Here is a 23,841-nt window from a genome sequence, read left to right as displayed (position 1 = left end):
AGCCAGGACATCCATAATCTCTTGATAAATCAGATCTCAGTTACCACACCAGAAGTCTGGTGGTACAGGTTCATGTAGGAAATCCAGGTATGACCTCTAAGACCATCAGAAAGGCAAAGATATACTTTTGCTCTAAACTGGAAATTGAAATGGACATTCATCATCTGCGGTAGGGTTTGCATGTCAGCACCTCCTACAAGGCGAGACCAAATGGTGGCTCAAGTAACAGCGAGGCATCACTCCCAGACGAGCTCAATGCTTTTTACGCACATTTCGATAGGGAGAACATTTTTCTGTATCTTCATGGGCCTCCATAGACCCCATTGTAATCTCTGCCACCGGGGCTGATGTCAAAAGATCCTTGATGAGGGTGAATCCTGAGAAAGAGTCCGGCCCTGATGGTGTACTTAAAATCTGCACAGATCAACCAGCTGGACCTTTTGCAGACATCTTCAACCCTCATTAAGGTTTCGACCCCGAATGCTTTAAAAAGACTGATAATAAATTTCCCCAGTGTGGGACGAATAAAGGAATATATTATTAATACCCAAGAAAAGTAAGATGACTTGCCTCAATGGCAATGGCAACCGGTGGCATTAACGTCCTTGCTGATGAAATGCTTTGAGAGGTTGGTTATGATGCAAATCAACTCCTACCTCAGCAAGGATCTGGATCCACTTCAATTCGTCTGCTGCCACAACTGGAGCTGCAAACTCAGTTGCTCTCCAGTCTGCACTGGTCCACTTGGATAACAAGAATACATATGAAAGGATGTTCATTGGCTACAGCTCGACATTCAATACTATCATCCCCTCCGAACTTATCATCATACTCCGAGAACTGGGTCTCAGCTCACCCTCTGTAACTGGATTCTCAATTTCCTCATCGACAGACCATGATTGATAATCATCTACACGGGAGCACCTCAAAGATGTGTGCTCAATCACCTGCATTACTCATTCTCCACTGGTGACTGTGTAGCTAGACATGGTTCCAATCCTAATTTGCTGCCGTTACCACTATTATTGGATGAATAACAGATAATGATGCCTCAGAGTACAGGGGGGAGATTGATAATCTGATCGAATGGTACCAGAACAACAACCTTGCTCTCAATGTCAACAAAACCAGCTATCATCAGCATTGGAAAGCCAAGGATTCACAACCCAGTCTTCATCGATAGAACCGGTGTGGAGAGAGTCAACAGCTTCATGTTCCTGGTTGTGTCTATCTTTGAAGCTCTATCCTGGGACCGGCACATTGATGCAATCACAAATCGCAAAGAAAGCTCATCAGCGCCTTCTCTTTCTTTGAAGATTGAGGAGATTTGATTTGTTGACAAATACCATTGAATTCCCATAGGTGTATGCTGGAGAGAATGCTGACTGCATCATGGCCTGGTTCAGTGACTCGAACAACCAGGTGTGATGGAGATTACAAAGAGTGATAGACACTGTCCAGACCATCGTACATACTGACCTCCATCAAAGAATGCAATAGGAAGCGCTGCCTCAAAAAGGCAGCCAATATCATCAAAGGCCCACAACATCCTGGCCACTCTCTCATTTTGCCCCTACCTTTGGTAAGATGGCTGAGAAGCCCGAAAACCGTGAATAGCTAGAGAATCGCTTCTTCCCAGCAACCATCAGGCTCGTGAACACAACACAATACTAACCTCAGCAACTATAAATTTTTATGGATCGTGTCTTTGTTGCATAGGTTTTTGCATTATTATGGGTATCTGGTAGAATGGTTATTAATGTATTTAATTATTTTAATTATATTTTATCATGTGCATTGCATTAATTGGCCTATTAAGTTGTGGCAAATATTAAAAAATATTCCACTCTCAGTATATATGACAATTAAACACTCTTGATGGATCCCCCTGTTCATGTCTCGTCCCTCACTGCATCCATCCTGCTTCTCAAACTGTGAACTGCTGCAGTAATCTGGTGGAGTAATCTGGTAGAGTAATCTGGTATAGTGCTCATGGTGCAATGTCCGCTCAGCTCCTTCCCAGTGGCGCAGCAGTAGAGTTGCTGCCTTACAGCGAATGCAGCGCCGGAAACCCGGGTATGATCCCGACTACGGGTGCTGTCTGAACAGAGTTTGTACGTTCTCCCCGTGATCTGTGTGGGTTTTCTCCGAGATCTTCGGTTTCCTCCCACACTCCAAAGACCCACAGGTTTGTTGGTTAATTGGCTGGGCAAATGTAAAAATTGTCCCTCCTGTGTGTAGGATAGTGTTAATATGTGGGGATTGTTCGTCGGGGTGGGCCGAAGGGCTTGTTTCCACGTTGTATCTCTAAACTAAATTAAACTACTATACACAGTCTTTGCTCCCCTGGCACTGTTTGAAAGCTCCAAACTATTTCAGAAAGATATTGCACACAATTAATTGTTGTCACAACAAAATCAGTATCATTACAGATTTTATTTCACCTTTAGGTGAACTGCATATACTCTCCATAAAATGTACCATCGTAAATTCATTATTTGATTGGTGTCATTTCATATTGATTTTTGTACACTTATTTAATCCAACATTGCCTGGTTTCGATTGAAACATTGATCCTTGCAGTATCTAGCAGGAATTAAACCATGTCAAAGTAGAAACATACTTGCTACAGAATGAGACACAAAGTGCTGGAGTAACTCAGTGAGTCAGGCAGCATCTCTGGGGAATATGGATGGGTGATATTTTAGGTTGGGACCTTTCACCTATCCATGTTCTCCAGAGATGTTAATTTTAGTTTGGTTTATGCTGTGTGACCAGCTGAGTTACTGCAACAGTTTTGTGAACTAACAACTGCAGTTCCTTGTTTCTCCAAGCTATAGAATTAATTGGGGTTACTTGTGAAATTGGAACCCAGCAAAGTAGTTCATATCTGCAGGAAGAAGGGAATAGTCCCGACTGCCAAAAATATTCAGGCCCATTTATCCCTTGGTTTAAATTAATAACGTACAAAGATTCTTGTGATATTTCAACATAAGAGTAGTCCTTGCTGCTTTGCTTGGCCATAAATTGTAATTTAGAGAGGAAGATATTCCTCAGCACTCTGTTTTGCTCAAGTTCCAGCATCTGCAGTTTCTTGACTCCATTCCCTCCGCAGATACCATCTGACCAATTGAGTTCCTCCAGTACTTTCTGTTTTTGTGTATTTTAGAGACACTGCATGGAAATAGGCCCTTCAGCCCACTGAGTCCATTCCCTATATATTCGGGGAAATTTTACAGACGCCAATTAACCGGCAAACTTTTGCATCTTTTGAATGTGGAAGGAAGCCGAATCCCACAGGGTCACTAGTAGTACGTGCAAACTCCATACAGACAGTACTTGAGGTCAGGATGGAACTGGGTCTCTGGCACTATGAGGCAGCAGCTCTACCAGCCATGCTGCTGTGCCACTCAAATAAGAGGAGACAATCAAGATAATCTAATTGCTGTGTTAAAGTTATAAATTGTATCTTGCGTCATGAGCACTCTAACAAATTACTGCAACAGTATACTAGATGAATATTTGCTGGTGATAAACAATGTTGAAATTTTTTCATACCAATTAAGTAATTTTATAATTTTGCACCATCTATTCCCCCTCTTTTACTCCAGCACCTCCAAATGCATCCCAGGATGTGCATTCCCACCACATACTGCATTTGGGAAGAGATTACTCACTTGCCAGTATGACAGATAACAGCTGATTTACTGATTTGGTTCCAGTAGGTGTAAGGGGATTTACTGCATAAAGTGGACATGTCAGTGGAATGAAGCTTATGATGGAGTTGAGTGTGAAAGGAGCCACTGACTACACAAAGGTGCTAGCGTGCAGTTAGAGATCAACCCAAGGTTACAGCAGAGTTCTGTTCCTGTGAACTCATAACCCAAGCAGTTCGCAAGTTGGAGATGCTGCCACGAATTGACCTTCCGAGCGGCAGAAGATGCCTGCAGCTCCACAGATGGCAAAATATCCAAGAGAGTCAAGAGTGTGTATGGAAGAACTACAGATGCTGGTTTATACTGAAGATAGACACAAAATGCTGGAGTAACTCAGTGGGTCAGGTAACATCTCCGGAAAGAAAGGAATAGGTGATGTTTTGGGTCACCTGCAATTTTGGGTCGGAACGTCATGGTCTGAGGAAGAGTTCTGACCAGAAATGTCACCTATTCCTTTTCTGCAGAAATACTGCTTGATCCGCTGAGTTACTCCAGCATTTTGTTTCTATCTTCAGGCAGTCAAGAGTGTTTTATTATCATATGTACTGAAATGGAACAATTAAAGTATTACTTGCAGCAGCAGCACATCAGGTATGTCAACACAGTACTCAATAGATAATATAATAAAGAAACAAAAATATAGTCCAATAAATAAAAAAGCTCAATGTCGTGCAAAAACAAAACAAGGCTCAAAGTCCCGAGTGCAACCCAGACATTTCATAGTTTGGAGTTTAGTTGGAGTACACTGCCGGTCTTCCAAATGCTTGATCTATGGGCTGAACATATGTTGGGCATTTGTAAGCTGGGGAGGACCTGACTATCAGGGCTCCAGAAAGCAGGACAAATGCTGTCTTGTTGCTGCACAACACCAAGGTAGCACTGGATTTTTGGTTGTGACCATCCTGACCAAACAGAGAAAGGTGGTCACCCAAAGCATGCAAGGCACGTGCCCCAAGCTATTTGTTCTGATATTCAGGTATCATAAGTAGATAATGCCAGTGCTTCTTTAGGCACACGTGTTTAAACTAGAACCATATTTGTTAGCTGAAAATTTAAAGGGAGCAGTTTGAAGTTGGGGTGTACCAGCCTGGAGGAGCTTTGCACTAAATATTCTGAAACAAGAGCCAACCAAAGAGCCTTGCACTAAAATCTGTATTAAACCATTGCTAAGTTAAGGTGATATTGGATATCTAGAAAAGAAATAATGAAAGTCACCTCAACTTAGTGAAGGTGAGTGACCATCCTGTAATAGATAAAATGAGATTATGTCTAAATCTATCTGACACAGATGAATACACTCCAATTTTCTTCAATTGCTATTGGTTTTAGTTTATTATTATCCCATTTATGAAAACAGAGTGAAAAGCTTTATTTGTGTGCTGCCCAGCCAAATCATACTGAACATGAGTAAAATCAAGTCACACACAATTACAACAGAAGGTGCAAAGAAAAAATTAACAGAGTACAGAATATGTTACCGTGTTATAATGTCACCCTGACAATTAAGATTATGTCCATTATTCTGGGGTCTCAAAATGAAGATCGATCTGAAAGATCCATTTTTCTTTCAGTTTCGAAACTCCCTGCATCTGTTGATGGAGACTCTGAATGCCACAACACCACATTACGTACGCTGCATCAAGCCAAACGATGAGAAATTTGCCTTCTCGTAAGTACAGTACATTGTTACAGGTTTTAGGGTTTCTATTTCTAAGGTTCAATTCATATATACATTTGAACTTGGAGTACTACTGAACTGCAATACCAGAGTATAATCTCCAATGAAATTATGTTTTATGGTTATTCTATGTAACGTGTCATGGTGTTATAAAGTTAGTTAACCGCATGTTGTGGCCGACAAAATTACAGAGATTCTGCTTACTATGGAGCTGCATTATGACTTTGTGACTCTTATATTCAGTGCCCCAATCGGTGATCAAAGATGTGTAAATTTGTCGATAATTGGCTTCTGTAAGTTGCCTCCAGTGTGTAGGATTCGAAAGTGGGATAACATGGAACTAGTGTATGGTGATCGATGGTTGGCCTAGACTCGGTGGGCTGAAGGCCCGGCTTCCATGCTGTATCTTTGAACAATAGACAATAGGTGCAGGAGGAGGCCATTCGGCCCTGCGAGCCAGCACCACCATTCAATGTGATCATGGCTGATCATTCTCAATCAGTACCCCGTTCCTGCCTTCTCCCCATACCCACTGACTCCGCTATCCATAAGAGCTCTATCCAGCTCTCTCTTGAATGCATTCAGAGAATTGGCCTCCACTGCCTTCTGAGGCAGAGAATTCCACAGATTCACAACTCTCTGACTAAACAAAACTCAACTAAACTAAACATACTCCAGCATTTTGTGAATAAACATACCATCAGCCTTCTTTACCACTCGACCTACTTGTCGTGCCATTTTCAGGGAGCTATGGACCTGGATCACAAGATCCCTCTGAGTGTCAATACTGTTAAGGGACTTGCCATCAGCCATATACCTTTCCTTCCATTTGATCTCTCAAAGAGCAATACCTCACAATTGGTCAATAGACAATAGACAATAGACAATAGGTGCAGGAGTAGGCCATTCAGCCCTTCGAGCCAGCACCGCCATTCAATGCGATCATGGCTGATCACTCTCAATCAGTACCCCGTTCCTGCCTTCTCCCCATACCCCCTCACTCCGCTATCCTTAAGAGCTCTATCCAGCTCTCTCTTGAAAGCATCCAACGAACTGGCCTCCACTGCCTTCTGAGGCAGAGAATTCCACACCTTCACCACCCTCTGACTGAAAAAGTTCTTCCTCATCTCCGTTCTAAATGGCCTACCCCTTATTCTCAAACTGTGGCCCCTTGTTCTGGACTCCCCCAACATTGGGAACATGTTATCTGCCTCTAATGTGTCCAATCCCCTAATTATCTTATATGTTTCAATAAGATCCCCCCTCATCCTTCTAAATTCCAGTGTATACAAGCCCAATCGCTCCAGCCTTTCAACATACGACAGTCCCGCCATTCCGGGAATTAACCTAGTGAACCTACGCTGCACGCCCTCCATAGCAAGAACATCCTTCCTCAAATTTGGAGACCAAAACTGCACACAGTACTCCAGGTGCGGTCTCACCAGGGCCCGGTACAACTGTAGAAGGACCTCTTTGCTCCTATACTCAACTCCTCTTGTTACGAAGGCCAACATTCCATTGGCTTTCTTCACTGCCTGCTGAACCTGCATGCTTCCTTTCATTGACTGATGCACTAGGACACCCAGATCTCGTTGAACTCCCCCTCCTCCTAACTTGACACCATTCAGATAATAATCTGCCTTTCTATTCTTACTTCCATTTCTTCGCCCATTTCTGTAGTTGATCTATATCCTACTGTATAGATTTTTACAGCCTTCCTCACTGTCTGCAACTCCAGTAACCTTGGTGTCATCAACAAACTGACTAACCAACCCATCTATATTCACGTCCAAGTCATTTATATGCATCTCTAATAACAGAGGTCGCAGCACAGATCCCTCCACTGGACACAGAATAATGCCCTTCTGCTACAACCCTCTGTCTTCTATTTGTAAGCCATTTCTGAATCCATACGACTAATATATTCCTTTATTCGTCCCACACCGGGGAAATCGGTGTGGGACCCACGACCAAGTCATTGTTGATCTGCATTGGGTCTCATTTCCTCTTCTGTGCCAGTTCTCCAAAGCTCTCAATTCCTTCATGGTTCAAAAATGCATTTACCCTTTCTTTAAGCAATTACCGTACACAATTACATTGCCTTCTGAGGCAGAGATTGACCACCTCCTGTGTGAAGTTCCAAGGCACCTCCGTTTAAAATGCTGCTCCCTAATCTTATAACCATATCAGGTTCTCTAAGGAGTGAAAACACCTCGAAGTCCTCGCTGTCATGCCCTCTTGTGTGTTCCAATAAAATTGTCTAAACTCCAGGGAGTATAAATGTAATTCCTTCAGCTACTTGTGATAGGACAACCCTCTCAAATCAGTAATTAGTCTGGTGAATCTCCTTTGGACTGCTGGCAATGCTAGTATATTCTTTCTTAAATAATGCGACCAAACTGTGCACAATATTTCAGGTGTGGCCTTATCTGTAACCTGTGGAATTGTAAATAATCCTATTTCTAAACTCCAAACCCTCTTGCAATATAGGCCGATCTAACATTTGCCTTTGTAATCACTTGCCGCCTACTAATTAACAGTGTTTCATGCACAAGAATAACTAGATCCCACTTTACTTCGCTCATCTGTAATCTTTCTCCATTTAAATAATAGTCTGCCTTTAGATTTCTTACCTAAGTACATAATTGCACAATTCCACATGTTAAACTCCATTTGTACGTTTTCATCCACTTACTCAATCCCATTTGTGTCCAATTGCAAAGTCCAAATATCCTTATTGCAACATGCCCTCCTACCCATTTTTAATGTAATTAGCAAACTCTGATCTCTTCTCCAGTCATTAATGTAAACAGTAAATAATTGAGGGCAAAGAACTGAACTTTGTAGCAATCCCGTAGTCACATTCGTCCAGATAAAGACCCATCTCATCCAGTCATTTAACATGGAAACAGGCCCTTTGGCCGAAATTCCCCATGCCAACCAAGCTGCCCCATCTAACACCAGTCTTACTGCCCATGTTTGGCCCATATCCCCTATAGCTGTCCTATCCATGTACCTGTCCAAATGTCTTTTATATGTTGTGAGAGTACCTGCCTCTGCTACCTCCTCTGACAGCTTGATCCCTATCCCCACCACTCTCTGTTTGAGGGTGGTGGGTATATGGCACGAGAAACCAGAGGAGGTTGTTCTCCTACCTCCATTTATTCTAACTGTGTACTCTGTGATAACCAGGGCCTTTTCTTTTCCGACACCTTTCTTGACTGCTCCTGTATCCAGGTGCCATGTTATTGGCCTGGGCCAATCGTCAGATATAATATTGCGAGAAATGAAAACGGGAGATTAACTTATCATCGCCAGTAGTGTATTATAATTCAAATTAAAAATATAACTCAAGGGTTGGTGAAAATCTAGGACTTGCCCTCACTCAAGGCAGTGATTCAACCAGTGATTGCAATACCATAGTTAATGTCTAGGTCAGAGGGAGGTAAATAACGGTCATTAGTTTCTTTATTGTCACGTGTACCAGGTACAGTGAAAAACATTTTTTGAATACAATCGCCACGATTAGTGCAGTAATAAAGTTACAGTACAAATCGGGTATGGTTTAAAAAAGAGAGGAAAAGATTGGAGGGAGCTGCATTTCTTTGTCCTGTTTGTATTTTCTATCTTTGTCATTATTTTTCTTTCAAAGACTTCTGTAAACAAGTATTGATCTGACACTTTCAAAATAGAGGTGGTTATTATTGCCAACAAGCAAACATAGTCTTTGAATTAATATCCTTTTATTTGGTAGTGTTTATAAATGGATGAGATCATCACATATCTGATACTAGAACTTGTTTAGGGTAAAGCCTTGTTATTAAGGACCTCGTTATTGCAGATTTCGGGTTCAGCGGGACCTACCGACCTTCTCTGCCAGGCCAGGCTGCCAATGCCAGCCCACATTGCCTTCCAGGCCAGGCTGCTGACGTCGGCCCGAACCACCTGCCCGGCAGCTTCCAGGCTGGACCTATTGTCACCACCACCAGCCCACATGACTTCCTCGGCCTCTTCCAGGCCGTGCCTACCGCCAACCCTAACCCGCGGGCCCCAACTATGATTCCGCCGATCCTCACCTCTTCCCCCGGCCAAAGCCGTCAACTCACCTGAATTCTAGGCCCGGTTCCAGACCGAGAGTCTGGAGATGGGTCTTGACCAGAAATGTCCTCCAGAAATGCTGCCTGCTAAATCATTCCCTCCAGCACTTTGTGTCCTTTTGTGTATTAATCAGCATCTGCAGTTCTTTGCTTCTACTACTTATGCAAGGAAATATAATACTTTAATACTCTGTAGTCCCTTACTCAATTATAGTGAACAATCAGCACAAGAATATTCTTGCTATTGAGGGCGTGCAGCGTAGGTTTACTAGGTTAATTCCGGGAATGGAGGGACTGTCATATGTTGAAAGACTGGAGCGACTAGGCTTGTATACACTGGAATTTAGAAGGATGAGAGGGAATCTTATTGAAACGTATAAGATTATTAAGGGGTTGGACACGTTAGAGGCAGGAAACATGTTCCCAATGTTGGGGGAGTCCAGAACAAGGGGCCACCATTTAAGAATAAGGGGTAGGCCATTTAGAACTGAGATGAGGAAAAACATTTTCAGTCAGAGAGTTGTGAATCTGTGGAATTCTCTGCCTCAGAAGGCAGTGGAGGCCAATTCTCTGAATGCATTCAAGAGAGAGCTAGATAGAGCCCTTAAGGATAGCGGAGTCAGGGGGTATGGGGAGAAGGCAGGAACGGGGTACTGATTGAGAATGATCAGCCATGATCACATTGAATGGCGGTGCTGGCTCGAAGGGCCGAATGGCCTCCTCCTGCACCTATTGTCTATTGTCTATTATCCTGAGATGCTGTCTGACCCTCCAGCACTTTGTTTCTTTTTAAGTGTTGGTGTAATGTCTTATCTTAAAAACAGCACCTTTGACAGAGATGCTGCTTGACCGGTTGAGTTACTCCAGCTCTCCACTTTTCTATTGTGAATTAAACTGTAAATGGGTGAGAATGATTCGTAAAGAATGTTTGTAAAATGCTGGTCTCTGTTGCAGGTTTGATCCAGCACGAGCTGTACAGCAACTCCGAGCCTGTGGAGTGTTGGAGACCATCCGCATTAGTGCTGCAGGATACCCATCTCGGTATGCATACTGCTCATGCTGTTGTGCTGAGGCCAATCTAAAACCCATGTGCATGGAATAAAATCTTAACTGATGGATAACATTTGAGGGTATTGTACATATATGAAGCTATTCAGTCCATACTTCTGACTGCTGATGAGATTTTTGTTTAAAAATCTGAGATAAATGCTGAAAGATTTTGGTAAAAGCTTGAACCAGAGTGAATGCAATCACTGCAGTGGCAATGCAGCTCACTTACAGATTGAGCCCAGAAGACAAGTTTACTGCAAAGCTTCTCCAAGCTGTAGTACTGTCCTCCCTAATCCTCCTCTATTGCAGAGGCTCCATCTCATGGGAGCCTCAACCGTGATGTCAGCAAGATATTTTACCTTTTCGGGGCATCATAAGCCAGACCTCTGCAGTTCTCACTGGATCTTGTATGCATACACAAACAGCAAATGTGATTTTATTTTTTAGTAATTTCCACTTTGTTGCATCTCCTTTAAGTGCCCTCTATCTCCTCGCTGGATCGTTATGAAAATCACTTGCTAAATGTCTAATTCTGTTGAATTGCCCGTAACGTCTTTCAGAATCCTATGTTTCAAATAACTCATTTGATCACGGTAGGTAATCCATTTCAAAATCCCCCTTTGTGTACAATGTTCCTCTCTCTCTGAGACACCTGAAAAAGGATAATATCTCAAGAAAAGCAATTAGTTTAAGAAGCACGTACATTAGTCAGGTTTTCCTGCTTCAGAAACAGAATAAAAACCAACCTTTCCTTGAGTGATGTAAACTGGTTGGACTCTAGGATAAAGCATGGCAGGCAATAGGTCGACATAGGAAGGGGTTTTGATAGGCAGATGGTTGGACAACCATCCCTACAAGCAGTCCGAAGAAGGATCCCAACCAGAAGCATCACATCTATGATCTCCTGGGATGCTGTCTGACCCTCCAGCATAGAGTCCATAAGTCCATGATAGAGTCTCTGAGGAGAGGAAACTGAAGAACAACTGATTATTTCTATAGTCTCTCGTTGGTTTAACAAAAAACAATTTCTCTTTATTAAAAATGATGTAGCTTTATCATTTTCTCGAAAGAAAATTTAAATGGATTTATTGGTATTAATTTCTTCCATGTTGTGAAGAAAGTGCTACAATTAAGTTATTGCTCAAATGCTTTCATCAGCTGCAGAAATTGAATTACTGAAACTTAATTTTTATATCGGATAACTACAGCTGCTGTGCCATTTATCGTGTGGAGTAATTGCGATGATTGATGAAATGATATTGCTGAAGGCTCTGAACTGATCAAAAAAGACACAGAATTTCTAATTCAGTGATTTTCAAATGAAGTTTGCTAACCTTACTCACAAGTTAATATATGATTTCCCCATGGCTTTTAAAAACTGACTCTGCCCGAGCAGATATGAGACAATTACAAGATGTAGAAACAGCAAACGAGGCTTAAGTTATGCAGGTTTATTGCCTCTAACTGCCACCTTATTATTCATATTGATTCCTTCACCACAGAAATTCACAATTGTTTTTTGATATTGCAATTTTATTAATTGAAACAATTTTCAGTGATCTACCTTGGGAACTTAGCTCTAAATTTCATTATAATTGAGTGCATGTGGTTCACCTGAGTTCACTTCACCTTAATTTTCGAATTATTTTTTTCTTGCAATTAAACTTTGCACTTTACTGAGCAGTTTGCTTGGTTTATAAGTATGGTTGTTATTTCAAGTTTGGTTTTGTTTCTTAAAATAATCCCCCCAGCATTTGTCTACATTCTGTTTTCTTGTATATCCGTAGCTTCCCATTCAAAGATCCATCAGGACAAACAGCCTGCAAATTGATGAATATATCTGAGATTTTTGTGGTGATTTGTAACGGACCACAGAGTAAGGAGCAGTACAAAATAGATTCTTCTGCCCATCAAGTCAATGCTGATCATAGAATCATACAGCGTGGAAACAGGCCCTTTGGCCCAACTTGCCCACAACGACTAACATGACCCGATTACAATAGTCCCACCTGCTTGCGTTTGGCCCATATCCATCTAAACTTGTCCTATCCATGTACCTGTGGAATTGTTTCTTAAACGTTGCAATAGTAGTTGCCTCAACCATCTCCTTCAGCATCTTGCTCCATATACCCACAACTCTTTGTGTGAAAAGGTTATCCATCAGATTCCTTTCAAATCTTTCCCCCCTCACCTATGTCCTCTGATTCTCAATTTCTCCAACTTAGGCAAGAGATTCTTTGTGTCGATCTATTGCTCTCATGACTTAATACACTTCTATAAGATCAACAACACCTTCAGAAGACCATGATGCCAATCCAAACTAATCCCACCTGCCTGGAATTGGTCCCTATCATTCTATGCCCTGCTGTTCATATAACCATCTAAATGGCTCTTAAATATTGTTATTATAACTGCTACTACCATCTCCCCAGGCAGCACCTCCTGCTCTCTTGAGAACTGGGTGGGGGGGGGGGGAGGGAACCGTCTCATACATTTCCTTTAAAATGACCACCCCTCAACTTCAACTATGCCGCCATGAGGGGGGGGGAGAACAAAGGAGGACCCAATGTGGGGGAACCGCCATTGGGATGTGGGGGTGAAGACACACCACCATTATGGGCTGGATATCACGTAATGATGAGATGGTGTACAGGAAAGAGATTGAGAACCTCGTGTCCTGGTGTCGAGACAACAACCTTTCTCTCAATGTCAGCAAGAGGGGATCTTATCGAAACGTATAAGATTATTAAGGGGTTGGACACGTTAGAGGCAGGAAACATATTCCCAATGTTGGGGGAGTCCAGAACAAGGGGCCTCAGTTTAAGAATAAGGGTTAGGTCATTTAGAACTGAGATGAGGAAAAACCTTTTCAGTCAGAGAGTTGTGAATCTGTGGAATTCTCTGCCTGCAAGGCAGTGGAGGCCAGTGGAGGCCAATCTTGAAAGGCAGTGGAGGCCAATTCTCTGAATGCATTCAAGAGAGAGCTAGATAGAGCTCTTAAGGATAGCTGAGTCAGGGGAGAAGGCAAAAACGGGGTACTGATTGAGAATGATCAGCCATGATCACATTGAATGGCGGTGCTGGCTCGAAGGGCCGAATGGCCTCCTCCTGCACCTATTGTTTATTGTCTAAGACACAGGAGATAGTGATCGACTTCAGGAACGAAGCAGTACACATGCCCCAGTTTACATTGTCGACACCAAAGTGGAGATGGTTGAAAACCTCAAATTCCTAGGAGTAATTATCACCAACAACTTCTCCTGGACCACCCATATTGAAACAATGGCCAAGATAGCACACCGACATCCCTACTTCCCCTTAGGAGGTTCGGCATGTCTCCAACAACACTCACCAACTCCCACAGATGCACCGACCGGAGAAAGCATTTTATTGGCATGCATGCATTACAGCTTGGTTTGGGAACAGCAACATCCAAGACCACAAGAAATTGCAGAGAATTGTGGCCAGACCATTACACAAACCATCCTCCCTTCCATTTAAGCCGTTCATACCTCGCACTACCTCAGCAAGGCCAGCAGCATAATCAAAGATGAGTCACACCCAGGCCATTCCCTCTTCTCCCCTCTTCCATCGGGCAAAAGGTATAGAAGTGTGAAAACGCACATCTCCAGTTTCAGGGACAGGTTCTTCCCAGCTGTTAATTAGGCAACTGAAACATCCTACCGCATCTAGAGAGCTGTCCTGGACTACTATCCTCCTCTTTGGTGACCCTCGGACCATCTTTGATTGGACTTTACTGGATATATCTTGCAATGAACCTTAGCATGTACCTGTACACTGTGAATTATTCAATTGTAATCGTGAAATGCTGGAGTAACTCAGCAGGTCAGGCAGCATCTCAGGAGAGAAGGAATGGGTAACGTTTTGGGTCAAGACCCTTCTTCAGACTCGAAAAGTCACCCATTCCTTCTCTCCTGAGATGCTGCCTGACCTGCTGAGTTACTCCAGCATTTTGTGATACCTTCGATTTGTACCAGCATCTACAGTTATTTTCCTACACCAATTGTAATCGTGTATTGTCTTTCCACTGACTGGTTGTTAGCACACAACAAAAGCTTTTCACTGTACCTTGGTACACGTGACATTAAACAAAACTAAACTAACATATATTAAACGCAGAAAGTAGTGTTGCCTGAATATCTAATAACCTTTGTTTTTGATAGGTGGACCTACCATGAATTCTTCAACAGGTATCGGGTCCTAATGATGAAGAAGAACATCATTTTAAATGATAAGAAAGAAACCTGTAGGAGGCTTCTGGACATTGTTATCAAGGTAATCAAGTTGCCCGGTAATTAAAGGGGCCAATCATTATCAGCAGGTTGGACTGTGTCTCATGCCAAAGTTTACGGTTGATAGTCCAAGTTTTTTATTTGGCTGTGTTTGTATATCCTGCCTTTGGTATTCCAAGCCATTTAATCTTGTCAATGTATTACTTTGTTCCATTTCATCAGGATCCTGATAAATTCCAGTTTGGCAAAACCAAGATCTTTTTCCGTGCTGGTCAGGTAGCATACCTGGAAAAGCTCAGAGGAGATAAGTTCCGAGCCGCATGCATGATGATACAGAAGACAGTCCGGGGCTGGTTGCAGAGAGTCAAGTACAGAAGGCTGAAGAAGGCCACCATTACTCTTCAGAGATACGTTCGAGGTTATCAGGCACGCAGGTAAGAGCTATTTGCAAGATCTTACTGTGTCATTAGGTGTGAATGGCCCTCATAACAATAACAACCAAACAAGACCTGGAAAGCTGCTTCAGAAAGTGGGCCAAGGAGTTGATTATCAGAATAATTATCATATCAAAAAAAAGATACAGAAGGAGGTCATTTGACTCTATGGGTCCATTCTGACCGCTAGAAGAGCAATCCCCATCATTTCATAGAGAACCATAAATATTCCTCCACTCTCGTTCAGCACATTCCCTTCTTCCAGACCGGCACAGCAAATCAACATGTCAGTGATGAGCTCGAGGCAGGAGGCCGATTATTCCTGTAAGTAGGACTGACGACCCCAAGTAAATCTATAAAAACAGAATTTTTTAAAATTTTATTTAGTTTACCTTAATGCTTTTAATTCATTTCAGGTCAAGAGTGTTTTATTGTCATATGTCCCAGATAGAACGATGAAAGTTTACTTGTTGCAGCACAACAGAATATGTAAACATAATACTCTGTAAACAATATAATAAAGGAGAAAAAAAGGTTTTGTGTGTGTGTGTGTATGTATATTATATATATATATATATATACACACACACATATTCATTTTTATTACCTGCAGATATTTTCAATTTATTTTAAACTGTCTAAGTCGATTTGGACAGTGTTTTAAAAAAGCTTTGATTCTCAGGGACATTTGACAACTGAGAGTTGTCAGAAAGCCATTGGGTCAAAGAACCTTGGGAACCAGTGGCTGAGGCTTGCACACCGTTCATGGCCTGGTCTCGGCATGCCTTGATGGAGAGGCCAACTCTCTCTATCCATTACAGACATTGGGCTAGATCATCCTGTCACCATCCTGCTGTGTGAACTCTCCATTCCACACTAGTCTACTATGAATATGGAGAGCTGGCCTCCATATTCATATTCATTATATTCATTACTATATTCATTATTCAATATTCATATTTTATTCATTATTACTACATTCATTAAATAGAATTTTGAACAGAGTCACAGAAACAGGCACCAGCCCAACTCATCCATGTTGATCAACGTGCCCAGCTATGCTTGCTTTTTGCCCATGTTTGGGCCAGATCCTTCTTAACCTTTCCTGTCCTTGTAGCTGTCAAAATGCCTTTTGTTATTGTACCTGCCTCAATTATTTCCTCTGGCAGCTTGTTCCATATACCCACCACTCTCTGTAAACATTATCCCTCAGATTCCTATTAAATCTTTCCCCTCTCACCTTAAATCTAAGCCCTCTAGTTCTCGATTCATCAACCCCACAGAAAATAATATACTTTGTGAGTTACCAACTCTTTGTGGATCCTATTTGTTTTCATTTTCTGAATCAGTCGACAATGGGGCATCTTGTCAAAACTTTACTTAAGTACATGTGGATAACTTCTCCTGCCCTGCCCTCATCAATTATCATCATTGTCTCCTCAAAAAACCCTCAATCCCTTGAAGCAATGCCCTAATGCATTGTCTTGCTTTTTGTATCTTCAGTCCCAAATCCCACTCTATCCTCAACTCAAATCTATCCCAGTCTGAGAGCCCAATCTATTTCAGATTCTGAGCTTGTTCTTAAAAAATTATATTAGGGGATGATTGGAATCATATTCAGCCTTTTTATAAACAATAAACTTTTTCTAGCTCTGAACATTCTTTATCATAGAGTCATAGTTATGGTAAAGATAGGACTGGTCCACAAGCTCGAGTCCGAAATTGGGATTAGGCTAATTTTGATGGCATTCAACAGGAACTTGCAGTGGTTGATTGAGAGAGATGGTTCGCAGGTAAAGGAATGCCAGACAAGTGCGACACTTTTAAAAGTGAACTGGAAAGAGTACAGGGCCAAATTTGTCCTGTTAGTATGAAGGCAGGATTAGGGGATGAGATATTGAGGCACTCATCAGGAAAATGGAGGTTGAATATGTCAGGTTTGGGCAGCTAGCCCCTTGAGGAGTAAAGGGAATGTAGGAGAGACTTTTGGAACACGTGAGATTTAGGGTGAGTTAGCCAATTAGCTTGGTGATGGGGAGGCAGAGGGTGATAGTGGAGGATAGATTTTTTTAGATTGGAGGCCTGTGAGTTCCATTTAATGGTGGGTTCCCTGTTGCTTGTCACATGTGAATTATTTGGATGAAAATGCAGGTGGAATCATTGGTAAGTTTGCATCTTGCATTAAAATTGGTGGTGTCGTGGATAGTGAAGAAGGTTGTCTAAATTTAAAAACAGGATATTGGTAAAGAAATGACAGGTGGAATTTAACTTGGACAAGTGCAAATTGAAATATATGGGAAGTTAAATGGTGGTAGTACATACACAGTGAATGGCAGGGTCCTGGGGAGTGTTGTTGAACAGTGAGACATCTAGGTTTAAGAGTGCATAATTTCCAGAAAGTGGCATCATGGTCACAGGGAAAATGTGCAAACTCTACACAGACAGCACCCAAGTCAGGAATTAATCTGTCTTGCAGGAGCTACGATCGAGCACCATCACAGTGCAAAGCTCTCCAGATGTGTTTTTGAATGAATGGCTGAGAGGTGTTAGTAGGACGGATGAGGGTTTTGGCAGCAGGTGAGTTTAGGCCTATGCAAAGTTACTCTTTGTTCACCATTCATTTTTTTGTTCACTCCAAGGTTGGCAGCCTTCCTGCGGAAAACGAGAGCTGCGATAATTTTACAAAAGCAATGCAGGATGTTGGCTGCTCGTCGTCAGTACCTGAAAATTCGCAGCGCAACCATCACGATTCAGGCTTATGCCCGGGGAATGTTTATCCGGAAGGTGTACCATGAGGTAACTATCCAACTTCCTCAGGCATAGGTTATAGACAATAGACAATAGGTGCAGGAGGAGGCCATTCGGCCCTTCGAGCCAGCACCGCCATTCAATGTGATCATGACTGATCATTCTCAATCAGTACCCCGTCCCTGCCTTCCCCCCATACCCCCTGACTCCGCTATCCTAAAGAGCTCTATCGAGCTCTCTCTTGAATGCATTCAGAGAATTGGCCTCCACTGCCTTCTGAGGCAGAGAATTCCACAGATTTTGATGATAATTCCACAGGTTTTGATGATAAAACTATGTTCTCATCCTGACTTCGGGTGTTGTCTTTGCCTGTCCTCCCTACAATCATGTGGGTTTCCTTCGGTCCTCCAGTTTTCTCCCACGTGACAAAGACATGTGGGTCGGTTTGTTAATTGACCCATTTTAAATTGCTACTTCCTTGACACATCGGTGAGTGATCAAAGCTGGGCTTTCGTTGGTAAGAATGTGAGAAGAACAAAATAAGATGGATTTGTGTAAATGAGTGATTTATGATTGGCAGAGACGGTGGGCAGAAGGGCCTGTGGTTAAAGTGCACATTGTCAAATCTTAATAAAGGCCATTTTAATACATTTTGGTTTCACTATGTAGAAATTACAGCAGTGTTTATACATAGTCCCCCCATTTCAGGGCACCATAATGTTTGGGTCACAGCAATGTCATGTAAATGAAAGTAGTCATGTGTGGTATTTTATTGCATATCCTTTGCATGCAATGACTGCTTGAAGTCTGCGATTCATGGACATCACCGGACATCACCGGTTGCTGGGTGTCTTCTCTGGTGATGCCAGGCCTGTATTGCAGCCATCTTTAGCTTATGCTTGTTTTGGGGGGTAGTCCCCTTCAGTTTTCTCTTCAGCATATAAAAGGCATGCTCAATTGGGTTCAGATCGGGTGATTGACGTGGCCACTCAAGAATTGACCATTTTTTAGCTTTGAAAAACTCCTTTGTTGCTTTAGCAGTATGTTTGGGATCATTGTCTTGCTGTAGAATGAACTGCCGGACAATGAGTTTTGAGGCATTTGTTTGAACGAGCAGATGGGATATGTCTATACACTTCAAAAATCATTATGCTACTACCATCAGCAGTTGTATCATCAATTAAGATAAGTGAGCCAGTACCTTCAGCAGCCATACATGCCCAGGCCGTAACACCCCCACCATCGTGTTTCACAGATGAAGTGGTATGCTTTGGATCTTGGGCAGTTCCTTCTCTCCTCCATACATTGCTCTTGCCATCACTCCAATATGTAAATCTTCATCTCATCTGTCCACAAGACTTTTTTCCAGAACTGTGGTTGCTCTTTTATGTACTTTTTGGCAACCTATAACCTGGCCATCCTTATTTTTGCAACTAACCAGTGGTTTGCATCTTGCAGTGTAGCTTCTCTATTTCTGTTCATGAAGTCTTCTGCGGACAGTGGTCATTGACAAATCCACACCTGACTCCTGAAGAATGTTTCTGATCTGTCGGACAGGTGTTTGGGGATTTTCCTTTATTATAGAGAGAATTCTTCTGTCATCAGCTGTGGAGGTCTTCCTTGGCCTGCCAGTCCCTTTGTGATTAGTAAGCTCACCAGTGCTCTCTTTCTTCTTAATGATGTTCCAAACAGTTGATTTTGGTAAGCCTAAGGTTTGGCTGATGTCTCTAACAATTTTATTCTTGCTTCTCAGTCTCATAATGGCTTCTTTGACTTTCATTAGCACAACTTTGGTCCTCATGTTGATAAACAGCAATAAAAGTTTCCAACGGTGGTCGAAAGACTAGGTGCTGAGAGCCCTCTTATACCCGCATTAAGGAGGCAATTAAACACACCTGGGCAATTACAAACGCCTGTGAAGCCATGTGTCCCAAACATTATGGTGCCCTGAAATGGGGAGACTATGTGTAAACGCAGCTGTAATTTCTACATGGTGAAACCAAAATGTATAAATATACCCTTTAATAAAATCTACAATGTGCACTTTAACCACATGTGATTTTTTTCTATTACGAATCTCAAATTGTGGAATGCAGAGGCAAATAAATAAATGATGGGTCTTTGTCCCAAACATTATGAAGGACACTGTATTTCTGTGCTGTATGACTCCATAGAAAAAATACCATTGTGCTAAAAGAGATTTATGAGGTTTTATCGGGGCATGAAGTGTTGACCTATCGGGAGAGATTGGGCAGGCTGCGACTTTATTCCCTGGCATGTTGCAGTTGTGCAAGATGTTGAAATTTCTAAGTTTAATAGGAAACTGAGACGGATGTGGGGAGCCTGTGATGCCATCTAGATACAGGGATCGTTGTTTTATACCAAGGGCTCATCCATTAAAAACAGAGATGAGGCATTTTCCTTTTCAGAAAAGTCTTGAGTCTTTGAAACTATCTTCAAAATCTCGTGGAAATAGGGAAATTGAATATTTTCAAAGCAGAGGTACGTAGATACATGAGAAGCAAATGTGTCCCCAACTGGAGAATTTAATTTCAGTGAGTTTCACCTTCTTATTTGTTTCCGAAAATGAAAAAAATGCAAAACATAGCAAGCGCTGGGAAGCAGGTTCAGGTGGTGCACAATCGTGGTGAACAGCAACAGACAAATGTGATGTAGAGTAGGGAGGACTACTTGTGTTCTTTCCAGTTTCTTTTGAATTAAAAGTTAACATTTGCATTTCAGCAGCAGCTCCTTGCTAGGTAGCTTTGATGCCTATAAAGTCTGAGCAGGAGGTTGGGCTATTTTCTTGCAGGCTTCTGAAACAGATGCTCCCCCAGTACCTGTTGGGTGACTGCCTGTAAAAAAACATAATGCAATATATTGTTCAAAGTTTTCTGGGCATCCTGAAGCAACAAGGTTCTGCGAGCAGACACAAAATGCTGGAGTAACTCAAAGGACCAGGTAGCATCTCTGGAGAAAAGGAATAGGTGATATTTCGGGTTAAGACCCTTTATCAGAAACATTAGACTGTGTCTGATGAGGGGTCTCAACCCGAAACGTCACCTGTTCCTTTTCTCCAGAGTGCTGCTTGACGTGCTAATTTACTCCAGCATTTTGTATCTATCTTTGGTTTCAACCAGCATCTGCAGTTACTCCAGCATTTTGTGTCTACCTCTGCAGTTCCTTCTTACACAGGGTCCTGTGATTTGTCATTTCTGTTCCAATTGCATTTTGTAAAATTAATACGACTATGAGAACTCTATATCACTGTAACGTGGAACATTACCAAACATTGGTGACAACTCAGCAGACTGATTCATGACTTAATGACGACTCTTTGCAATTTATTCCCTTGTTGTTTGGTCCAATTTAAATTTTGGGGGCCTCTAAGTTGCACATTGTTGCCATCAGCCAAACAGTGGATGAATTACAAGCTAGAACACTAGGTTTGGATGGTGTCAGCAAAAAGTTAGTTTACATGGATTTAAATTATGCATATCATATTTAAGGCTTCAAATTGTATAATTAATGGGCAAACTTGGGTTTGACACCAAACTATATTGTTACATTGTTTCTTCATATCTACTTTGTTAATTTTGTAGTTTATATTTCACATTTTTTATTGCAAACCTATTTTGCTTTTATAGCCCCTGCTTGGGCTCATTAAAATTATAATTTAGATTAAAACACTTTTCAATGATGCTCAGTAAGCTTGGCTTAGCTTTCACTGAAGTTATAGTAATAAGATTTATTCAATAATTTGGTGTTTCATAGTGGGAGTGCATGAAATGATAAATTATATTGCCGTGTAAATGTGCTACCCTTTCCCAATGTTCAGTGTTTGTTGGGTGTTTAGATTTTAATTGGAAAGAAAAAGTCAAAATGTTTAATATGATGTGTGATTCAGCAGCTTTATTACATTACAAATATACAATGCATGAAAGGCAGCTCTGGAAGATTAGATCCCATGGGATTCAAAAAGAGATAGCTGAATGGATAGAAAATTGGCTTCATGGCAGGAAACAGAATGTGATGGTGGAAGGTTGCTTTTTGGACTGGAGGCCTGTGATTAGTGGTCTGCCTCAGTTCAGTGTTGGGCCCATTGCTGTTTGTCATCCATTTCAATTATTTGGATGAGAATGCATATGGCATGATTAGCAAGTTTGCATATGACACTAAAGTGGCTGGTATTATAGATAGTGAAGATAGTTGTCAAAAATTGCAGCTGGATCTTGACCAGTTGGCCAGGTAGACTGAAAAATGATTGATAGAATTTAATATGAAGAAATGTGAGGAGCTGCATTTTGGGAAAACTAACACAGGCAGAACCTATTAAATGGTAGGGCTCTCAGTAGTGTTGCAGAGCAGAGGAATCTAGGAGTGCAGTTACATAGTTTGTTGAAAGTGGCACTACAGGTAGATAGGGTGGTCAAAATTACTTTTGGCACATTGGCCTTCATCATCAGATCATAAGTGATAAGAGCGGAATTAGGCCATTCGGCCCAGCAAGTCTACTCCGCCATTCGATCATGGCTGATATATCTCTCCCTCCTAACCCCATTCCCCTGCCTTCTCCCCATAACCTCTTAACACCCTTACTAGATTTTTAGATTTTTTTTAGATTTAGATTTAGAGATACAGCGCGGAAACAGGCCCTTCGGCCCACCGAGTCCGCACCGCCCAGCGATCCCCGCACATTAACACTATCCTACACACACTAGGGACAATTTTTACATTTTACCCAGTCAATTAACCTACATACCTAAACGTCTTTGGAGTGTGGGAGGAAACCGAAGATCTCGGAGAAAACCCACGCAGGTCACAGGGAGAACGTACAAACTCCGTACAGACGGCGCCCGTAGTCAGGATCAAACCTGAGTCTCCGGCGCTGCATTCGCTGTAAGGCAGCAACTCTACCGCTGCGCCACCGTGCTGCCTTGATACTAATCAAGAATCTATCCATCTCTGCCTTAAATATATCCACTGAATTTCTCTCCACAGCCTTCTGTGGCAAAGAATTCCACAGATTCACCACCCTCTGACTAAAGAAATTCCTCCTCATCTCCATCCTAAAAGAATGTCCTTTAATTCTGAGGCTATGTCCTAGACTCTCCCATTAGGGAGAGGGGAAATATTTAAAAGGAACCTGCGGGGTAATTTATTTCACAGAAAGGGTGGTGGGTGGACCGAGCTGTCAGATCAGTTCAGTTTAGCTTATTATCACGTGTACCGAGGTACACTGAAAAGCTTTTTGTTGAGACCGTTGAGGCAGGTACTATCGTAATGTTTAAGAAACATTTGGACAGGTATGTGGATAGGTTTAGAGGGATATGGCCAAAGGTAGGCAGGTGGGACTAGTGTAGATGGGACATGTAGGCTGGTGTGGGAAAGTTGGGCCAAAGGGCCTGTTTCCACACTGTACGACTGTAGGATTCTCTATGACGCTATAATAGTAGAGTGATGGAAGAGTAAAGAATATCGATGGGATTGTGTCTCCTGCAATCTGAAACTAGAAACTCATTCAATAATAATCACCCATTTTTAACACACCTTCCCTTGTGTAAATTAATATCACAGGGCAGGACTTTGCAATTCTGTATCCAAGAGTTCTTTTAACTGTGATGTGTATTATCACTTATTTGCAGCAGTTTCAGGTTTGCAGTATCAGGTACCACCCGTTGAACTGGGCATTTTTACTTCATGTTTTTTCTTTGTTCATTTCCGTCTTCTCCTCCACACCTGTACAGAATGTTTTGCCAATTGCTGGGTAGAGTTTCGAAGATGGCCCTCCACTGACAATAGTATGATTCTCAGATAGTGGACAGATTCAAAACAAGTGCAACCCTGTCTCCCTTGTTTACCAGG

General features: G+C 42.0%; 1 protein-coding gene across 2 annotated transcripts in view; it reads left to right on the top strand.

The window, feature by feature from the left end:
• The window catches only part of myo5b (myosin VB), a 199,795-nt gene that overhangs the window by 131,515 nt on the left and 44,439 nt on the right, over positions 1-23,841 (top strand). For both annotated transcript variants that reach the window (XM_078420320.1, XM_078420249.1), the window contains exons 16-20: positions 5,288-5,385; positions 10,446-10,532; positions 14,726-14,837; positions 15,017-15,228; positions 17,868-18,024. In XM_078420320.1, coding sequence (XP_078276446.1) covers positions 5,288-5,385; positions 10,446-10,532; positions 14,726-14,837; positions 15,017-15,228; positions 17,868-18,024 — 666 coding nt within the window. The remainder of the gene's footprint in view (positions 1-5,287; positions 5,386-10,445; positions 10,533-14,725; positions 14,838-15,016; positions 15,229-17,867; positions 18,025-23,841) is intronic.

Source organism: Rhinoraja longicauda, chromosome 1 (genome assembly GCF_053455715.1).
Source record: "Rhinoraja longicauda isolate Sanriku21f chromosome 1, sRhiLon1.1, whole genome shotgun sequence".
NCBI classification, from domain to species: Eukaryota; Metazoa; Chordata; class Chondrichthyes; order Rajiformes; family Arhynchobatidae; genus Rhinoraja; species Rhinoraja longicauda.
This window is presented reverse-complemented; position numbering and strand designations above follow the sequence as displayed.